This window comes from Podarcis erhardii, assembly GCF_964252035.2.
Source record: "Podarcis erhardii genome assembly, chromosome: 12".
NCBI classification, from domain to species: Eukaryota; Metazoa; Chordata; class Lepidosauria; order Squamata; family Lacertidae; genus Podarcis; species Podarcis erhardii.
Genome location: NC_138513.1, coordinates 33,323,272 through 33,345,212, shown reverse-complemented (window position 1 = coordinate 33,345,212; position 21,941 = coordinate 33,323,272). Strand labels below are relative to the sequence as shown.

General features: G+C 41.8%; 1 protein-coding gene across 3 annotated transcripts in view; it reads right to left on the bottom strand.

Moving 5' to 3' along the window:
- The window catches only part of KAT2B (lysine acetyltransferase 2B), a 41,587-nt gene that overhangs the window by 16,681 nt on the left and 2,965 nt on the right, over positions 1–21,941 (bottom strand). For all 3 annotated transcript variants that reach the window (XM_081882024.1, XM_081882025.1, XM_081882026.1), the window contains exons 2-6: positions 13,656–13,782; positions 9,341–9,486; positions 7,868–7,957; positions 5,801–5,982; positions 3,974–4,165 (exon numbers count right to left, since the gene is read on the bottom strand). In XM_081882024.1, the coding sequence (XP_081738150.1) occupies positions 3,974–4,165; positions 5,801–5,982; positions 7,868–7,957; positions 9,341–9,486; positions 13,656–13,782 (737 nt within the window). The remainder of the gene's footprint in view (positions 1–3,973; positions 4,166–5,800; positions 5,983–7,867; positions 7,958–9,340; positions 9,487–13,655; positions 13,783–21,941) is intronic.

Here is a 21,941-nt window from a genome sequence, read left to right as displayed (position 1 = left end):
TTTACAAAATCCTCAATGATTGTCTGAACTGGGCCAATCTGCCTCTGGTGCAAAGCCAACAAAATCACATTACTAACACAACATCATGACAGTCTCATTCAGGTTGATTTGCAGCGTAATTCCAAGAAGCATTAAAGGTAAAGGTAAAGGTACCCCTGCCCGTACGGGCCAGTCTTGCCAGACTCTGGGGTTGGTGCGCCCATCTCACTCAAGAGGCCGGGGGCCAGCGCTGTACGGAGACACTTCCGGGTCACGTGGCCAGCGCGACATCGCTGCTCTGGCGAGCCAGAGCCGCACACGGAAACGCCGTTTACCTTCCCGCTAGTAAGCGGTCCCTATTTATCTACTTGCACCCGGGGGTGCTTTCGAACTGCTAGGTTGGCAGGCGCTGGGACCGAACGACGGGAGCGCACCCTGCTGCGGGGATTCGAACCGCCGACCTTTCGATCGGCAAGCCCTAGGCACTGAGGCTTTTACCCACAGCGCCACCTGCGTCCCTCCAAGAAGCATTAGTCAACTATAATTGCCTTCAGTGTGGTGGAAATATGGCATTTGTTGTGATTATAGATAGATAGATAGATAGATAGATAGACAGATAGATAGATAGATAGATAGATTCTTTATTGTCATTACACAAGTGCAACATTGCACAAGTGCAACGAAATTGGATGCCATCCCTTAAAAACAACAAAAGCAAAACAACAACAACAACCAAACAAACCACATTCCAGCCACACCCACACCCACACCCATCAAACTCCCAGGTCACACTATCGAGTTACAGCATTTAAGAAGGCCACAGCTCTTGGGTAGAAACTATTTTTCAGTCTGTTTGTCCTTGACTTGATGTTTCTGTATCTCCTGCCAGAAGGCAGTAGTACAAACAGACTGTATCCCGGGTGAGATACATCCTGCAGGATATTGTTTGCTTTCCTAAGACAACGGGAACCGTACAGTTCTTCCAAAGATGGGAGGGGATGACCAATAATCCTTTGGGCTGTGGTTATGACCTTCTGGAGCACCTTCCTCTTCCTAGCTGTACAACTGGAGAACCAGGCACAAATACATGTCACTGCGACCAGACTCAGGTACACCCTAACTAATTCCCAGTCCAGTCTTTCCCCAACCTGGTGCCTTCCAGATGTTCTGGACTCCAACTCCCATCAGCCTCAGCCATCAAGATCAATGGTCAGGGATGGTGGGAGTTGTAGTCCAAAACATCTGGAGGGCACCAGGTTGGGGAAGGCTGCTCTAGACTCTCAAAGAACAAGTGGATATAAACAAATTCTGAAAGAGAAAGAAACTGTTCCATGAGATGGCGCGAAAACAGCCAGCTCATCAAAAATGACATAGGGCTGGTTATTTTAAAAAGAAAAACCCTTAATAATTCTCATAGAACAGTTTCTTTCACTTTCACAATTTTTGTTCCCACACCCTTAGTTCTAAGAGAAGCAAGCCTAGATAGACAGGCATAAAGATCTATCTTTATCTTTATCCTTATCCTATTTGTTCTCTGAAAGATCCGAGTGTGTGGAAGCTTTGCAACGTTAGATATTTAACTCATCTTATCAGAGACACCACTTTGCCAATGTTTCTTCATGATGAAGCAGTCACTATTAAAGAGCTGCACGTTACTGCTGAGCAATTTGTTCTTTGCTAAACCGGCAGCTTAAAAAAAAAGGTAATTACATGGTACCTTTTGCTATTGTTCCACTAATGTGTTTGAAATGCAAGCAGTCATGAATAAATTATTCCTGTTACAGTACAATTATTATGTAAGCTGACATCTTCATGGCTTTCCCCACCAAGCTGCACGGCAAGACACACTACTTATAAAGTCACAAGCTATGTAATGCACTGCACTGTGTTGATAAGTCTAAAAATGCAAGCAAGTAGCTTCTGCTAAATTATTGAAAACGAAATCAAGGGAAACAATAGATACTTGAACTCATTAGGGTACAAAAGACCACTTTCAAATCCTACCACACAGACACATCAACTAATACAGAATAAAATATTTATATTAAATGATAAGTCCTTTGAATAACTCTCCCTCCCTCTCTCTCTCTCTCTATATATATTATACAATGAAATGCAGCCTGTTAAAGGCTAAAGCGAATTATCCTCACATACATTAAACCACAACTATGGTTTAAGATGGTGTGGCGAAGTTGGCAAATTGCTGTCCACCCATGAAGTTTTGGACCTTTGGAGCTCATTTTGAGTCCTAAACAGAAACAATTTCAATCCAATCCTTGTGGAGTTAAATCTTGGGTTATGAATTTCATCAACTTTAACAGCAGGTCAACTCCAGAAATGCCTGGCTTGGCGTATACATTTTTGCTCGGTGAACAGAAGGAGCTTCTGTTCACTGCAGGACTGCTTTCCAATGAGCGGAAGCTCTCTCCAGCCACACAGTGAAAACTCAGGTTCTGAGCCAATGTTTATCACATAACACATCCATTATACATATCTTAAGAAATTCATTAAGATCACTTAATTGAAAGCTAGACCAAATTTCACTGAGATTTTTTAAAATATTTGTTTCACAGCATTCTTATCCTGCTTTTCTGCCTATGCCCAAACAGAACCGCATACAAAGGCCCACTTCACACGTAACGCTAAGCTAAACATGTCTTAGTGTAAATGGGGGGAAAGTGGGATTCCCAGAGCTAAGAGAGCAGCCGCAGCCTTCTTTCCCCAGGACCTGGCACTACTCAGAGCTAAGCTATGGTTTGATGTAGCACTACTTCCAAACCCAGGCTCATGGATTGTCTCCTGCAAACCACAAAAGGCAACATGTACATTTCTACTGCATGACTACTGCCGTGTGTTGTGCATAGGGCTGCCTCTGAAGATGGTACAGAAACTTGAGCTCGTGCAGAATTCAGTGGCCAGGTTCCTCAATGGAACAATAATAATATAATGATAATAATAATTTATTATTTGTACCCCGCCCATCTGGCTGGGTTTCCCCAGCCACTCTGGGTGGCTTCCACAGAGACCAAAAATACACTAAAACAAGACGGTTTGAGCATATTGCACCAATGCTGGCCTGACTGCGCTGGCTGCCAATTAGTTCCCAGGCGCAATTCAAAGAGCTGGTTTTGACCTATAAAGCCTTAAACGACTCAGGACTGCAATACTTCAAGGACCGCCTCTCTCCATGTGAACCAACCTGGACCCTGAGATCATCATCTGAGGCCTTCTTTGCGTTCTGCCAGTGTTTGAAAAGGAAAAGGTTTTGACCTGCTATGCCTGGTCCTCAGACCCTAGTCGGCACAAAGAGTCCTTGAGAGAGAGTACTTTGCAGAATGCTGATTTTATTCTAAAAAAAGTCTTCTCCAACTACGACTGACCGCTTTAGACATGCCAAACGCAGCCAACTTTCTACCATCCAACCAACCCACAACACACACAATGACCACTCTATATTTATAGACATAGGTAGATAAAGGTTTGCATGAGTCATGTAGGCTTTGCCGATTCATTGTAGGCCGCTGACTCATGCTGACTCAGTTCTTTTGTATTAAAGAAGGGGCGGCTAATTTTAAGCCGTGGCATGTTCCTCCTCCTCAAGAGGTTCCTCCTCCTCAAGAGGTCCGGAGGGTGTCAACACAAGGAAGGGCCTTTTCTGTTGTGGCTCTCCATTTGTGGAATGCTTTCCCCAGAGAGGTTTGGCCTTCAGGACATACCTTTAAGTGCCAGGCAAAAACGTTCCTCTTCAACCAGGCCTTTGGCTGATTAACATCCGATACCCTTTTAAATGTTTTGTGGGAGGTGGAGTTTATCAGTTTGTTTTTGTTTTTACTATGTATTTTGCGCTTTTATATTATATTTTTATGTTGTGAACCACCCTGAGATCTGCGGATGAAGGGCAGTATACAAATTTAAATAATAATAATAATAGTAATAATAAAAATAAAAATACATTTTAAGATAATCAGAAAGTTCACAACAAAAGCAAAATTACTTAGGGAAATGTGTGAGTATTAGCGTTCGTTTCTCAGGTGGAAGCTTGTCCTTTTCCTGTCTTGCGTGTTCTAGGAGTTGCCTTCTCATGACGGTAAAGACGGAGCGCAGAAGTGTTCTCCCAAAAACTTGTGTGGTTTCGTATCGAGGTAGACTGTCACAAAACTGGGGGACGTTGCAGTAACACAACCACCTGCAAAGGGGGAAATATTAAGATAGAATAAACCCAGGCAACGGATCCAAACTAATATGAAAAATTATCTCCTTTCAAAACCTAACTACGCTATTCACATCAATTCACCTTAGAGAAAGAATTTACTGCATCCTCTTAACAAAAGTATATTTAATTAATATCCAGAATCACGACATTTGCTGCAAAGAATCTGGTTAGAAAACACATTAAAATTCCGTAGCTACATGCACACTAGAAAACTTCTAGCAGGTCCAAATTGTAGAATAAGAATTGCAAAACTGAGTCAAAAGCAAGTCACCAGCTCTTCCAGCTCAGGCATCTACTGACATCTAAACAAATGTAGACTGACAAATCATAGAATTGTAGTCCTGTAAACGTCCAAAATGTATTTTGTATGGTTAAGTTTTTACCTCTATCTTCAGTACATTTTATTTTATTTTATTTTATTGCTATGGCATCTTCTGTTGATGATGATGGTCACCTAGTCCAATCCCCAGCAATGCAGGAACCTCAGTGAACGTGATATTCTCTAGATGCAAGATCTTTGCACCCTTCCCTGGAGAAATTTCAGGGAACAGAACAGGCCCTGAGGCATGCAAAGCCTTCCTTGCCCCTACTAAGCCAGGTTTGATACTGAAGCGCAACAGGACCTTTGCATGAGGCACTAAAATGTGTCGAAAGGTGGATCGTTTTAGGAAGATTGTGCAGAAATTTCCCTTTCCCTGGCAGCTGACTCTAAGCATTGTAGCAATCATGTTGCTTGCCAAATCCTGCCCAAAATGCTGGGAATATGCACACAGTAAGCAGGTTACTCACACAGAACTTGCATCTGATTACCTGCAAAACAATTTCATTAGCACTCTCCTAAAGGCTTGGTCAGGGATGCAGGTAGCGCTGTGGTTTAAACCACAGAGCCTAGAACTTGCTGATCAGAAGGTTGGCGGTTCGAATCTCCGGGACGTGGTGAGCTCCCGTTGCTCAGTCCCTGCTCCTGCCAACCTAGCAGTTCGAAAGCACGTCAAAGTGCAAGTAGATAAATAGGTACCACTCCGGCGGGAAGGTAAACGGTGTTTCCGTGCGCTGCTCTGGTTCGCCAGAAGCAGCTTAGTCATGCTGGCCACATGACCCGGAAGCTATACGCCGGCTCCCTCAGCTAATAAAGCGAGATGAGCACCACAACCCCAGAGTCGGTCACGACTGCACCTAATGGTCAGGGGTACCTTTACCTTTACCTTTAAAGGCTTGGCCACAAAACCATAGACATCTGCAACAGGAACATTGTTAGGCAGCACCAAAAGACAGGGCAAAATAAGGACAGCCTCAACAGGAGCAAGAAAATATTTTATCTAGGAATGGTGGCAATATCCTAGCCCTGCTGCCTGCTCCCTAGCTTCTGGTCATCACAGGTATATTGCATTGGAACTCGTAGGCTGTGCTTTTGTCTACAGCTTGACCCTACAAACAGACTTTCCCTGCATGCATTTATCTGATCCAGTCTAAATCAAGTCAATAAATATGACGTCAGGAATATTGGTCCCAACACTGTACGTAATAGGGAAAGGGCAAATGCCACCCACTACCTACCGGAACTGTTCCTACAGGTACAAATGAATACCTGAAACAAGACACTGTTACCTTGTGTAGTTCACTTTGTAGCTGGCAATGTCGTCATTAGGTGACCTCTGTCTTCGCTGGGAAGGTGTCTCCAGGTGCCAGTAGTTGATGCGATTCAGGAACATTTTAGCCAGCTCTACTATCGTTTGCCTCTCTTTCGATGGTAAGTGACTAAATTTGTATTGCACAAAATTATTAACTCCCTTCAAAAGAGAGGATAAATATATAAGACCGTTTGTAAATCAAAAGGAAGACGAGGCTCTAAATACATATTTAGGGTTTTATTTATTTTAAGCGATGAATTAATATGTTTAATTCCATAAGGTGAAGATTTAAGGATGTTAATGTCTAAGTTAAATGTATAAGAATTGGGATTTGGAAAACCATTAAAAGGACATGCAATGAAATTCAACCAAGGGGAAGCGAGGAAGTCACTTAACAAAGTTAATAAGTGTAATTTTCAATAAGGCTATGATTTATGTTTGTTTGTCTTATGTGTTTGTTTGTTTGTTTGTTTGTTTATAATACTGTGAAAACTAATAAAAATATTTTTTTGGGCGGGGGGGACTAAATGCATATTTCCTGGTTAATGACTGCATTCTCTCTAGTGGCTAGTTGAGATCCACTTCACATTTTATCTTTTTCAAAATCCAAACAGCACAGGTGACACGTGTAAGTAAATCTCTGGAAGAGAAACCGAAACCACCTCTTAAATAAAAGCAAGGACTTTCTCCCACAGATGTAGCTTGTCGAATGACCATGCCACTGGCTGTCACGGATTATCTTAACAGTCAAATGAATTTGGAACCAACTTTCACCCAGACTCTACCGAAAAGCAAAGTACATGTTTGTGTGTGTTTTGTCTATCTGTCAGCTGTGACCTAGAGAATAGACGCAACAAGACAGGGCAGCGAAGACTCTCTGTCAAAATTCCAAATGTGCCCAAAACGGTTTGCACTCTGATTTAGTACAACTGAGGGCCGTAAGTTGGGTTTTAAGCTCTCCCCATCAAACAGCAGACTATCCAACAGTGTGACGTGGCAGCTAAAAAAGCCAATGCAATTCTGGGCTGCATCAATAGGAGTATAGCATCTAGATCAAGGGAAGTAATAGTGCCACTGTATTCTGCTCTGGTCAGACCTCACCTGGAGTACTGTGTCCAGTTCTGGGCACCACAGTTCAAGAAGGACACTGACAAACTGGAACGTGTCCAGAGGAGGGCAACCAAAATGGTCAAAGGCCTGGAAACGATGCCTTATGAGGAACGGCTAAGGGAGCTGGGCATGTTTAGCCTGGAGAAGAGGAGGTTAAGGGGTGATATGATAGCCATGTTCAAATATATAAAAGGATGTCACATAGAGGAGGGAGAAAGGTTGTTTTCTGCTGCTCCAGAGAAGCGGACACGGAGCAATGGTTCCAAACTACAAGAAAGAAGATTCCACCTAAACATTAGGAAGAACTTCCTGACAGTAAGAGCTGTTCGACAGTGGAATTTGCTGCCAAGGAGTGTGGTGGAGTCTCCTTCTTTGGAGGTCTTTAAGCAGAGGCTTGACAACCATATGTCAGGAGTGCTCTGATGGTGTTTCCTGCTTGGCAGGGGGTTGGACTCGATGGCCCTTGTGGTCTCTTCCAACTCTATGATTCTATGATTCTATCCTCAACCGCTGGCAACTCACAAAAAGTCTCTTAGCAAAGCCAGGGAAACCATCTAGAGCAGTAGCTTTAAAGATAGGGTGGGCAACTGTCCGAATGAAATTGCAGAAGTGTGAAAGGGGGCAGGGGGTCTTTCCTAACTGCAGTCCAGAGGTGCATATGTGCTCCCATTGGTAAGCATGGAAACCACAGCTGAGTGAGTGTTCCCAATAACAAGGAAGCCCCACTTTTGCACATAAATCGAATCTGCACCAGCCAAGCTAACTTCAGTCAACTAGCATGGCATAGCTAGTCTGCAGACCTTGTTTCTCACTGGGTACTTGATCTATAACACCAGCTAATATCCCTAAAAGCCTTTAGTCATCATTCTTAGCCCCAAGTCAGCAAGACACTTCATTTACTGATAGGAGATGCCTCTGTATAGATGTACTTTACCTGTTCAATACTAGGTTTCTCAAACGGGGGGCTCTCCAAAGATCCTTCTACAACAGGTTTTCCCATCTGTAATATACACTTCCTCAAAAGCTGTTGAAAAGAGATTTTTTTAAAAAAATAAATTAATTAAAAAGCTTACTAACTAGGGCTGGATGATAACTGGTTTTCAATATTGCGATATATCACCAGGTAAACATCGCAATGTATCAATATATCAATATATCACGATATCTGAAATAATATAACGGAGGGGCGAACAGGACAATGTCCTGGCAACTGCTGCTACTTAAGGGACTAAAAGTGATAAATGTTTAAATTATCAATCACCTCATGGTCACTTTCAGCAGCAGGCAAGCTAAAATGCATCCCAATGAGACTTTTGGTTTTGGGCCTGGCTAATCTGACAGTCCCAGATTATTTGTATTCAGTATAACTCAGCACCATACTTTGGATTGTCCTGAGTATCACCATTTGGTACTCCAAGACCAAAGTATCCAATGAAGCCATCCTGATTGTGCAAGAACTTCTGCTTCTGCAATGGAACTTTCCCTTCCCCCTCCTCCCCACATGCCCCAAATCTGTTCTGCAGGTTCCCTGAGGCCTCTGAAGGAAATCTGCAGGGGGCATGTGGCAAGAGGAAAGGGAGGGGAAGAGATCCGTGCACCAAAGGAATGTCTTCACTGGACAGAACCTATGGTTTGCAACTATAACAATTATACAATAATATAATAATAAATTTTCATTTATACCCCACCCTCCCCGGCCAAGGCTGGGCTCAGGGCGGCTAGCACCAAATATGAATTACAACAAAACGTAATAGAAAAACAACAACAGCAACAACAATAACAACAACAAACAAACAGTTAACTAAAATACAGCTTAAAATGCAGCCTCATTTTAGTAGTAGCCCATAAATCAAGACCATAAAGGGAGGAAACATCAGATCTTCACCCAAGCCAGCTATTCATGCTGGTCCTACATGGGCCAGCAAAAAAGCCAAGGGAAAATTTATATACCAAATCCCATATAAGGGGTCAGAGTGAGTCTAAGCTGAAGGCCAGGCGGAACAGCTCCGTCTTGCAGGCCCTGCAGAACGATGTCAAATCTCGCAGGGCCCTAGTCTCTTGTGACAGAGCATTCCACCACGTCGGGGCCAGTGCTGAAAAGGCCCTGGCCCGACTTGAAACCAATCTAACTTCCTTGAGGCTTGGGACCTCCAAAGTGTTGTTATTTATGGACCTTAAGGTCCTCTGTGGGGCATTACCTACAGACTCTATCATATATAGAGGAAAGGCACTACGTCTTGTATGAGTGAAGCCCAGAATTACTGTCATACTGGATCCAAGCCAAATACAGTGCACTAATTGATGGTAACATTGCTCAGTTTTTGCATCAATCTCTACGGATGTTTTACGCTAGATAACAGCAGCACTGAATGTATTCCGGGAAACAAAACAAAAACCGGCAACTTGCCTTGAACAAGTAAAAGTAGACTTGCTTGGTATCTGCATCTTCTTCCTTGTGAACACAGGCAAAGAGATACTCGACATCCAGCACAATCCCCAAGAGCCTGTTCATTTCGTCTTCGGATACATTCTCCAAATGGGAAACGTGAGCAGCTAAACAAACAAGTAAATCCAAAGCTTAAAGGGAAAGGCCTGAGCAAATGGAAGCATTTATCTGTTCTTTGTTAAATTGGCCTGTCTCAGGAATGGGCAGCAGACACACATAAGCCAAAGGGAGCTCATGGAGAATCTTTTTTTCAACCTGCTAGAGATGCTATCACAGACACTACTAACACATCAAGTATTTCCCACATCCAAACAGTTACTGTCAGATTTACACCCTGCTGTGTTAACCTAAAATCAGTATTTGATGCGGCAAAAGCTGTATTATTATTATTATTTTCAATTTTTATTTAACACTTGAAACAATAACAAAATTTCAAATATAAGAAACCACACAATTAATATTGACTCCCCTCCCCCCCCCCACTTCCATGGTGCATTTTATTACATTCTTTTCCACCACATATTCAAATTTCTCCCCATTTTATATCTCAGTATTTTTAACTGCTGAATTTATTCTATTACTGTTAACTTTTTTAATGTGCTTGCAATATTTCTCCAAATAATCTATAAAACATTTTCAATCTTCCTTGATTTTTTTTTTTTATCCTGATCTCTTACTCTTATCTGTCCATCTTGCCCTTTCTATATATTCTATTAGCTTCATCTACCATTCTTCCTGGGGATGCAGGTGGCGCTGTGGGTGAAACCACAGAGCCTAGGACTTGCTGATCAGAAGGTAGGCGGTTCGAATCCCCGCGATGGGGTGAGCTCCCGTTGCTTGGTCCCTGCTCCTGCCAACCTAGCAGTTCGAAAGTGCATCAAAGTGCAAGTAGATAAATAGGTACCACTCCGGTGGGAAGGTAAATGGCATTTCTGTGCTCTGCTCTGGTTCACCAGAAGCGGCTTAGTCATGCTGGCCACATGACCCGGAAGCTGTACGCCAGCTCCCTTGGCCAATAAAGCAGGATGAGCACCGCAACCCCAGAGTCGGTCACAACTGGACCTAATGGTCAGGGGTCCCTTTACCTTTTACCATTCTTCCTTCACTGGTATTGTATCTTCCCTCCAATTCTGAGCACACACCATTCGTGCTGCTGCAAAAACTGTATTAGCAGTGGCTGATGACATGTTGAGGTGGCAACACTCATCTGACCTCCGGTCAGTCATGTTGCTGCATCTTACCGAGAAAGAGGGGGGCAAGATAGCAGCGAGGTCAGTGCAGAGCTAACACAGTGGTGAAGCCCATTTGTGGCTCCTGTAGGGGGTTTGCACTGTGCTGACCTCCCTGCCACCCTACTGCTGTACGTCCCAATAAGCCACAGCAACATGACCAACCACAGGGCAGGTGAGCAGTACCATCCCACCACACTGTCCGCTGCTGATTATTAACCATTATGTGTAGTAAACTATAGAGTAGGGCATGAATCAGTCCTGTTTTCTTCTTCCTGTTTCAGAAAATGTTATCTCTCCTGTCCTTTACAGTGTGCCATTTAGATTCTCCATAGCTGAGAACACATTGATTATCTACTGTGTTGATAGGGCTGGGCGATATAGTGATATATCATCCTAAACCTGTTTGAAGTCCACATTGTGATATTGGTTTCATAATTTTTGACGCGGCAATATATCACAAACCATGATGTGTGTGTGTATGCTACACAAAAATCACAATGTGGGGAAAACTATGAAGCAAGCCAAAGCTTCCGTTGATTCCTGCAGCCCCTGTTAACTCTGCAGGCTCAGCTCTCCCCTTCCTCTTGCAAGGAGGCAGAGAATCACAATGCAGGAAAAACTGTGAAGCCAGCCAATGCCTCTACAGAGCTCCATCCTTATTTCAGACATTGTGATATATTGCACTGTTTAGCTGGTGATATATCACAATGCTGAATTGTATGACATATCTTTGCTATGAGAATGAGAGATTTCTGTATGTCTGCTAGTAGGAAAGCAATCCAGTTAGATATGTGAGTAGTCCCAAAACCTCTCCGGAATAATATTGTCAATCTGAGATTTCTCACTTATTTCATTCTATGGCGCATTTAGGTCTCAGGGATTTGCAAAAGATTATTTGCAAGATCTCTGGTGTAACTTTGTTGGAACAAATTAGTTCTCCTAAATGTCATCAGGCTACCCTAAGAACACACAGGTGCTATAACGTAAAAACTTGGAGCAAAATTCTTTCCTAGGCTCCCTGAGAACAGAAGAAAAGCAAATGCTTCAATGTCTTAGAAGCTTAATAAATGGCAGTTGTAACCATCTAACAGCAGGAGGCTAATTGGGAAATTAGTTACACTGTCATTTTAATGACAGCAGGGTCTGAACTGTGAAGACACTTCTGTTATCAGCTCCTATTCTCAATAGATTATCTATTCTCTCCAAAGGAGAGAGAAAGGAGTCCAACATTTCTGAGCCTGTTCAGACTCAAGGTGTTATTGTCCCTGCAGATCTAACCAAATGTATTCAGTGGCCCTATGTTGTTATAAGAAAGCCATTCTGTTTTCCATTCTATGGTATTTAAACTTACCTCCAACCCTCACAAATAAAGGGAATATTAGAGAATACCTTACTACATAGATATTCAGCAATCATTAGCATACTAGTCATAGAAAGCTGTTTTAAGTTTTAATATATTTATGTTTGGGGTACGGCAATATTGAATTTTAGCAAACTTGTACATTTTGCAGCTTTCTTGTGGAGGTCTGGCTATCAGTTTTTGGTACAAAATTGCCTCCCTAGATCTGCTGAAGAAACTGCTAACAAACAACAGCAGAATGACATGACATATCTTTTAATCCTGCTTCTTTGATACTTCTTGTTTTCCATACTTAGTTGAACCGCGTAGGTATATGCATAATCTTCAGATTTATTTTGTTTTTGCAGCTGAACACATCTTGAGTCATTTAAATGTATTTTGTTCACATTTCTGTGGCGTGACAGGAAAACACTGTTCCAAGAGTCTGATGTGGGAAAGCTATTTCCTGCACAGAAATCCTGAATCCGTACCCAAATCCAGGTTGATAGATATAGCAAAACAAGCAGCCATAGAGGGCATTACATTTGAAGAAGAAGAAGAAGAAGAAGAAGAAGAAGAAGAAGAAGAAGAAGAAGACACCCTATATATGTAATTTGACTTCTTGAATTAGCTATTTTTGCTTTAAGGTTTCAAACTGCAGCCTTGAAAATAACTTTGGAAACTGACCCATATCATAAAGTTATTTATGGTGCTTTCCCCACTCTTTTGGTTATTGCGAAGAATTTTGAAGTGCTACATGAATAAGGTATTTCACCTTCCTAAAAAAAAAAGTGTGCGGGTGAGCTATGTCCATGTGCTGCACAACTGCACATAAACGCATATACGTAACCACAAAAATAGGACTTTTGCCCCTCACAGTACATTATCATAATAATTATGAATCTAGAACAATAATAATAATAATGAGTTTTCCACGTAAGGAATTCTGAGTGCAGAACTTGAGAGCCACAATATATTAGAGGCTTTTGTTGTTGTTTTTTAAAAATGTTTTTACTACTATCCAGAGCAGTAGCAATAGATAACCATAAATTGGGAAATTCTACTTGAAAATGTTTGCATTACATTTTCTTTATATCATTATTTTACTTTAAAATTGTTTAACTGTAAGAATACCAACAAATAACAATAGAAATAAAGGAGAAGAATGATAACTAAAAAGAGAACAAAAATTAATGCATTGTCTCTGCAGAACTACTGAATATCTGGTCTTGGTTCTACCCTGTGCTCAGCTGTAGCATATTTTCAAATACACAGTATATTTAGGTCCGTTTGTTTTTTCTTAATTTACTCAATTTACTGTTACCTTCCCCGAACCTTTGGAACTGGGTAGGCTATGAACTTCAATTAAGTGCACCTTGGGAGTGCAGCACTACCAGTGCCGAAATTTTACTGTCAGTCAACTTTCGTATTTGGTTTGTATTTATGTGCTTAAGCCAAAATTGTTGTTTTGTTTTGTTTTATTGCAATAACTGAATTTATCCTGTATTTCCTTAATTTCTGGATTTTGTTATTTTGAATAATAACAATTCTGAATAATATTTGTGGTTTTTTATGTTTCTCCATTTTAATGTTGCAAATGGGTTTGCTGTAAGCCGCTTTTGGGCACAGCTTACTGTAGGGAAAGGAGCGTATAAGTAATAAATAAACAAACAGAAATTCCAGAAGAAAATGCTACAAAACCTACCTAGTGCATGATTACAGCTACGACATGGTTCGTTAAGACTCACAACCGCCTGCTGTAGTTCTGCTCTGGGTGGAGTTGGAGGTGGGTTAGGGTTTTTCCAGCCATTACATTTACAAGATTCCTCAGCCTGTAATTTTAAGAAAGTGGGGTGGGGAGATAGGGAGACAGAGAGAGAGAGAGAGATCGTACGAGTTTAAAGAATGTATAAACATTCCCCATATTACTAGTAATGCTAGGAAAAGAGAGCTTTTACATTGCCACAACACAGCTATTTTCTTGACTTCTGTAAGATGCGCTTGTGCTTATACACAAATACAGAAGAACAACATAAGGAAAATCTTTCTGGATCAAACCAGAAATGAAATCCAGTATCCCTGTTCTCAGTGGCCAACCACATTCATATGGGAAACCTGAAAAGCAAGACCTGAGCCCAAGGGTCAGCAATCTTTTTCAGCCGTGAGCTGGTCCACCATCCCTCAGACCTTGTGGTGGGCCGGACTATATTGGGGGAGGGGGGAATGAACGAATTCCTATGCCCCATAAATAACCCAGAGATGCATTTTAAATAAAAGCATACATTCTACTCATGTAAAAACACGCTGATTCCCGGACCGTCCGCAGGCTGGATTGAGAAGGAGATTGGGCCGCATCCGGCCTCCGGACCTTTAGCTTGCCTACCCCTGCCTGAGCCCAACAGCTCTCAACCCACTTGTGATTCCAAGCAACTGGAATTCACTGCCTCTGACAATGGAGATAAAAGCATAGCCGTCATTGGCAGTAGCCATCTTCTATGGCTATAAAGACAGAATATTACTCTATTCTCCTGCTCACATAAGGGGGAAGAAGGTGATATTCACCACCATTCCACAAACATCTGCTACGAAGGGCTGGAGGAGCCTGACGGAAAATAAGTAAAACTCACTTCCCTGCCATCTATCGTGAATGGAAGCCTCTGCTGGATCGTAGCCCCTTCACAAAAGAGTAACTCTGGATCTAAGCCATTCTATAAAGATTACATACAGTATATTCTATATGCAAATTATACATTAGATGTGGAAGAAGTACTGGCTGAAAAAAAGTAGGCAACATCGTCCAAGGATCATTCTCCTAGCCATTAATGAACCAAAAGCTACAATGCAGTTCTGAGCATGCATTACATCTAATCATGATGTTATAGGTCAATGTTTTCTCACCCTTAAATGATTATACGTGCCAGAAATACTGTGGATTTCTACTGGGAAATTCCCATACATTTTTAATGAAAACTTCCACAAAGGTTAACATTAAACCTTTCATTTGTTTTTGTTTTTCCTGGAGGCCACCATCATTCTCGCTATCCCAAACGTAACATGCAGACAAAGCCTGGCATTGCTACGGAAGTAATTCAGTATTTTTTAAATTAATAAAACACATCATAACACGCAAAGCCATAGTTTTAGAGAGATACATTACTGCAAAATTTCCTATTAATATTTTAGTAGCTTGGACTATGCTATTTATGCTAGTAATGTACTTTCGAACATACTATATATTACAGGAATCTGCAAATGCCACACACAAAAACGACTATCTTGCAGTCTTTCGTGTCTCAATAAGATTGGGCTTTCCCTCTGATCCACGTTTGAATTTTGTTACCTCCCAGTTTAGGAGTTCTAACAGAAAGATCACTGGAATCTGTAACTTTTCATGTTTCAGAACAGAACATATCCGAAAGTTGTGCCAAAGCAACTTCTTTCCAACAGCCATTTGTTTTATTTCACTTGCATGACAAATCTGTTGAACATCACAATGTGTTCATTTATTTATCTGCCCTTGGTATGAACTCTGTGTATGTGTATGATTGTTTTTGTGTGTGTGGAGGGGATTTGTTTGTTTGTTTTACTAAGTACGCCTGTTTCTCAGAAAAACATTGGAAGAGTTGCTGCCCAGGTTTGTAAAGGGTAAGCTTGCTGCTGTGGATCTGTAAATCACTGCTATAAGAAAAATAAATTTAAAAGCCTCTGTATGGCGTGCGAGCGCACGCACACACACACAGTTTCTCCCAAATATGAATAAGCACTTGATTTTAGAACACTGTGCCATAATTATCCCAGAGCCCCAAACCCATAAAGACTGAGTACCTACACAAAAATGTAACACTGCACACTAATTAGCATCAGAGATGCAAACAGATGTACCAATATTGTAGTCGGAAGAGCTAAACTGCCAGGAATGAATACCAACCCTCCTACAGGAACGGAGAAAAAAGTGTTTTGTTTTGCTGGCAGGCATTCGTTGCAGCTCTCAGTTTTATTTCTAGCAAGCTAATTCTTGTTAAACAACCAATCTCGGGTTCCGAAAAGGAAGGGATTCGGAGCAGAGATGCTCGTATGCTTCCGAAGGCATCCGGTATTGAGGCCACTAAGGGCTTTAAAGATGAAAAGGAGCACTTTGAATGGTGCTAGGAAACAAACTGGAAGCCAGTAAGGTTCTTTCAGCACAGGTGCTTCCACCAGCTAAGAAAAAAAGCCGCTGCGTTTTGTTTCTGAGTGGTTTTCAAAGGCAGCAAATGGCATTCAGATCCAGCATTCTTGCTGAGGCCATATGCCTTCTGTTCTTGACCCCAGCAGTGAAAATATTTTGCCCTCAATAGTGAGTGCAGCATTCCTAAGGAGTTCAAATTACACCCCGCTGAGTGGCTTTTGAGTCTTTTGCAATGTTTCCTCTCTCGTGCAACTCAATAAAATGTCACTCCTCTGCTTTTCATTAGGAAAGAATGTATGAAATTACCTCTTTTGAGAACTTGAGAGTGATGGGAAGGCGCTGGGGAGAGTAGTTAAAAAATATTTAGTGCCAACGTTATGAAACATTGTGCAAATTGTACAGTATGTATATGAGGTTAAGAAATGAAGGCTGTGGGTGCTTAATAGCAGGGGTAGACAATGTGGTGCCCTCCAGATTTTTGGACTCCAATTCAAGAGAGCCAGCCTGTCTCCTCAGGTTGCACAAGCTAGAAGCAAGAGGTGCAGATAACTTTGCTGTTGATTCAGCTCATGCAGGAGATAGTTCAGTTGGTCAGAGTGCAGTGCTGATAACGTCAAGGTTGCAGGTTCGATCTCTGTATGGGACAGCTGCATATTCCTGCACTGTAGGGGGTTGGACTAGAAGATGATTCTCAGGGTCCCTTCCAGCGTTCTATGATTCTATGTACATTCCACTGGTAAGTACGGCATAAAAATAAGATACAACAAACTCTGTAGGGCACTGAATTGCCTATGTGCACTTTAGAGTGTTCCACAGAGTTCACTCCACTTGGACAATGATCGCCCGCCCTGTGGAACGCCCTCCCATCAGATGTCAAAGAGATAAACAATTACCTGACATTCAGAAGACATCTTAAGGCAGCCCTGTTCAGGGAAGTTTTTAATATGTAACGCTGTACTGTTTTTAACACTTGATTGGGAGCCACCCAGAGTGGCTGGGGAAACTCAGCCAGATGGGCGGGGTATAAATAAATAAATTATTATTATTATTATTATTATTATTATTATTATTATTATTATATCATCACTCTCTTAAACAAAGGAAGATTTGTCATGCTAAGGGATGATCACACAGACAAGGAACCATTGCTGAAAATGTGTATTGAGCTCCCCTCCACTCCCTCAGAATACGCCAGGTGATTCATGCTTCGAGGTCACCACATTGTGAATTTCTGACCCATGTTGGTAGGAAAATGTAGGACATAATTATGACAGCAGGATAAGAGCAAGCGATCCTACATGTTTGGGGAAAACTCAACAGGATAATGTCATTGGGGAAGTGGAGTGTAATGTGTTGTTCAGCCCTCAGCATTCAGCCCACAAACTCAGTCAAGCCAAAGTACTTAGCTGAGCACGTCTTTGTTTTCTATAATTTACCAATTAACTGGATCATTGTGTAACTTTGCATTACTACCTTCCCTAAACTGGAACTCTAATCAATGAGGAGTCTTGGCTCTCATGAGTCGCCCACATTGGAAAATAAATTACTGTATGGATTTGGTTTATGATGAACATTTTTCTAATGATATGTGCTAGCACAATATATGGATTGCAGATTATATACACCACTCTCAAAGACCACTGTGATTAATCTATATATCCGCCACATGTCTAATTATATCTACTGCCCTTTCTTCTAATAAATAGTAAACAGTGAAGTGCTAATAATTAGGAAGATTAATGTAATAATGTTTTGGCTGTGATCCAGAAAGCTGTGAATCTACTTCTGTAAGCACAGAAGGACTGTATTTATTGCCTGACAAGCTGCTCTTGAAAACCAGAGAGTTTCAGAATGAGTAGGTGCTGCTGCTGCTGCACCGAAGAGAGATTTAAGTGGTGAATTCAGGCTTGCCCAAAGAAACTCTCAATATCACCGCCTCCGAAGGTGTTTACGACAACAGGGATCTTCAGTTTCCATTGAGATAGACACACAAATAATGAGACAGGGAGCACAAGTATTCAATTACTATCTTTCACATCTGAGACCTCCTGTACCGAAGTGCATAAGCTCCGTGCACAGAGTCCTCAGTCCAACTCCAAAGGTCAAACTACAAGTGCACTGCTGGAAATCACGTCAAGAGTTTTACAATTCAGAATCACAGGCTTGGGTGGGCATTATTTAACATGAGGATGAGGGACCTTTTATCATGCCATGGGCTTTATTCCCATCTCAGTCACATGCCAGTGGTGTTGAGGGCCAAACGCAAATGTGATTAAAGCAACAAATGTGATTTTTTTTTTTTACCTTTGGACAGTAGGCTCGTTTCTATATACATCTCTCTCTATCCTCCATCCAGGCAAGAAAAAACAATGGAGCATGCATTACATCTAATCATGATGTTATAGGTCAATGTTTTCTCACCCTTAAATGATTATACGTGCCAGAAATACTGTGGATTTCTACTGGGAAATTCCCATACATTTTTAATGAAAACTTCCACAAAGGTTAACATTAAACCTTTCATTTGTTTTTGTTTTTCCTGGAGGCCACCATCATTCTCGCTATCCCAAACGTAACATGCAGACAAAGCCTGGCATTGCTACGGAAGTAATTCAGTATTTTTTAAATTAATAAAACACATCATAACACGCAACGCATAACCCTAGAAACCCAGGGTTCTAAAATGTGTTGGGAGCCTCCATAAGGATTGGAGGCCCCCCACTTCAGGGCCGGCCCCCAAAGTTGGAGGGCAATGGAAACAGTGGCAGGGTGGAGCTATTGTTTTTATCCCTGCTGGTCCCCCTCAAGTGTTTACCTAACTACAAAGCTAACCCCCTAAAGAGGGCTAAAAGACAAATTGCATTCATTTACATCATAGTTTATGCTTAATGCTTGAACAAAAATAAACTCTCAGATCTGAGAACTTTTGAAATGAGTCTACAAAGGAGCCAGTGGGCTATACTCTCAAGAGTAGACCCCCCCCCATCAAATAAAGTTACTCCACTGATTCCAATGGATCTACTCTTGAGTATGACTTACAACCTGCTGGTTATTTTTATTTCTAATCCTCTTAAAATATTATGCAGAAACCTCCAAATGTATGCCAGTTATTTAAAAAAAACCCAGAAACAGTGGCATTTACTTTCAGGCTTGCCTACAAAGGGGCAGTTTAAAAGGATTTTCTGATTTGAAATTTACCCTTTGACACTGAAGAGCATTTGGAGACATTGTACACTGAACCACACTAATCTAAGAGGAGTGAACTCCATTATGTAAAGTTCACAGGAAATATTAGTTCCCAAACACAGGAACATATCAGTACCCCAACACTACAGCAATTTTAAGGCTTATGTTCAGAGGAAGCCAACACAGTGCTGTCCAGATGTTGTAGACTACAACTTCCATCATCCCTGACCATTGGCCGTGCTGGCTGAGGCTAATGTGATTTGTAGTCCATCAACATCTAAAGGAAACCAGAGTGCACTGGTGACTAGAGTGAAATTCCCAGCCAATTCAATACAAATTACTTTTAATCAAACTTGTTCAGAGCTGAGTTGCAAGTGTACAAATGTTTTAACAAACAGTTTCCTCTATTCAACCTCACAGCATAGGGTTGTTTCATGGACTAATTTATCAACGAAAAACTTTTGTCCCTGTTCTAGCAGCATGATTATTATTACTCCTATTACCAATAGACTATTACTGCATGACTCAGGGTATTGGAATGACAGGAGGCAGAGAGAGTTCCAGCAGGAACTAGCATCTTTTGAAGTATTATTTCCACTACTGGAATGTAGGGGATCAAAGCCGAATTATTTAAATTCTCATCCCCTATTGTAACTAAGCTTGTATAATCTAAGTCTAAATCTAACCAAAACTGTTCCCTATTTACACCTCCCATCTGTTGTTTCCTCTACATTTTAGGTTGTACGCTACTTGGAACAGAGAGCAGTATACCATGTAAGCAATGTGCAAAATGATGACATATATGTATATGCATGACTTAAAGGCATTATTCTGCCAGTTTTACTAGCTCCTAATGCCTCATTGCCCTTATCGCCACTCTAAATATTACTGGTTAAAGGGACATGACGAGGTTAACTCTTCATTTTCTTACTTTTGTGTGCAGAGCACAGGGATTAGGCAGCAACTTCTAATGAAGTGCCTAATCTTATGATGATTTGGCCATTTTTAACAAGCAGGTCATGCTGTACACATTATCAGTGTTAAAAACAATTCCAATCAAAGAACGACTTTTTATTTTTAGAAACTTCAGAGTACTAAAATGTTTCATAGCAAATTCTGAGGGTCAAACTATACCTTAAATACACGTGTACAGCTAGTATTTAAATTAATAGTAGGTGTATGTGGAGGGACGTTGTAACCCAGAATTCATGACACAGGGAGGGGGGATTACACCCTTCCTCACATCCTGACAGAATGCATCCCTCCCTCATGGGTGACGCTGTGGTCTAAACCACTGAACCTCTTGGGCTTGCTGATCAGAAGGTTGGTGGTTCGAATCCCGTTGCGCTGTCCCAGCTCCTGCCAACCTAGCAGTTCGGAAGCACACTGGTGCAAGTATATAAAAAGGTACCACTGTGGTGTAAATGGCGTTTCCGTGCACTCTGGTTTCCGTCATGCTGTTTCATTGCACCAGAAGTGGTTTAGTCAGGCTGGCTACATGACCCAGAAAGCTGTCTGTGGACAAACACCAGCTCCCTTGGCCTGAAAGCGAGATGAGCGCCGCAACTCCATAGTCGCCTTTGACTGGACTTGACTGTCCAGAGGTCCTTTACCTTTTATACCTTTTTTTTTTTTTTAGCTTGGCAGGGGGAGGGGAGCTGTCAGTGGGAACTGGGCAGTGGCAAGGACTTTTATTGGGAATGCTGGGAAAAGGTCTTTATAATCTTATCTTCAGATTGCAGAGGGGATGAAGGCCACACCCAAGCACAAAGAAGATGCTGTCAATCTTATCTCGCTAGAGAATATACAGTGGTACCTCAGGTTAAGTACTTAATTCATTCCGGAGGTCCGTTCTTAACCTGAAACTGTTCTTAACCTGAAGCACCACTTTAGCTAATGGGGCCTCCTGCTGCTGCCGCACCGCCAGAGCCCGATTTCTGTTCTTATCCTGAAGCAAAGTTCTTAACCTGAAGCACTATTTCTGGGTTAGCGGAGTGTGTAACCTGAAGCGTATGTAACCCGAGGTACCACTGTACTGTGCATTCCAAATATGCTTGTTTCATTCACACATTGCCATATGAGGTATACAAACCTAGCCTTACATGTAGCCTTGAGTGTTTGCAAACCAGTGTGATAAAGTGGGTTCGAATACAGGACTAAGACGACTTCGGAGAAATTGAACCCCACCCCCGTCACAGAGTGCAATTGGGCCAGGCACCTACTTTAGTTAGGCTGTTCTAAGGATAAAATGGGCAAGGAGGAAGATGCACCACAATGAGTTTCCTGGAGAGAGAAAATGGTAAAAATAAAATAAATAATTTCCAAATTATTCATGGTTCAAGCTCGTTTTTACTGTAGTAAAGGAGAAGAGCAGGGGAAGATCTTTCACCTGAGGCTGAGCTTCGAGCTTCTCATACTATCTGGGTTTCCCGTCAGCTACAGGCTGCAAAAAAGGAACAAGCCACAGTCTCCACCTCCTTCAGCTGTCATCCTGTCAAAACAAAGGCTCTGTTGCCAAGACCAGGCAGAGGGAAGGGGGGGGGGGAGCTTGGGAGGAGTTACAGCTCAAAGCGCCCAATCCAAGCTTGTCCTTCTCTACTCTCCCCCCCAAGTACACTGGCACTGCACACAACTGGA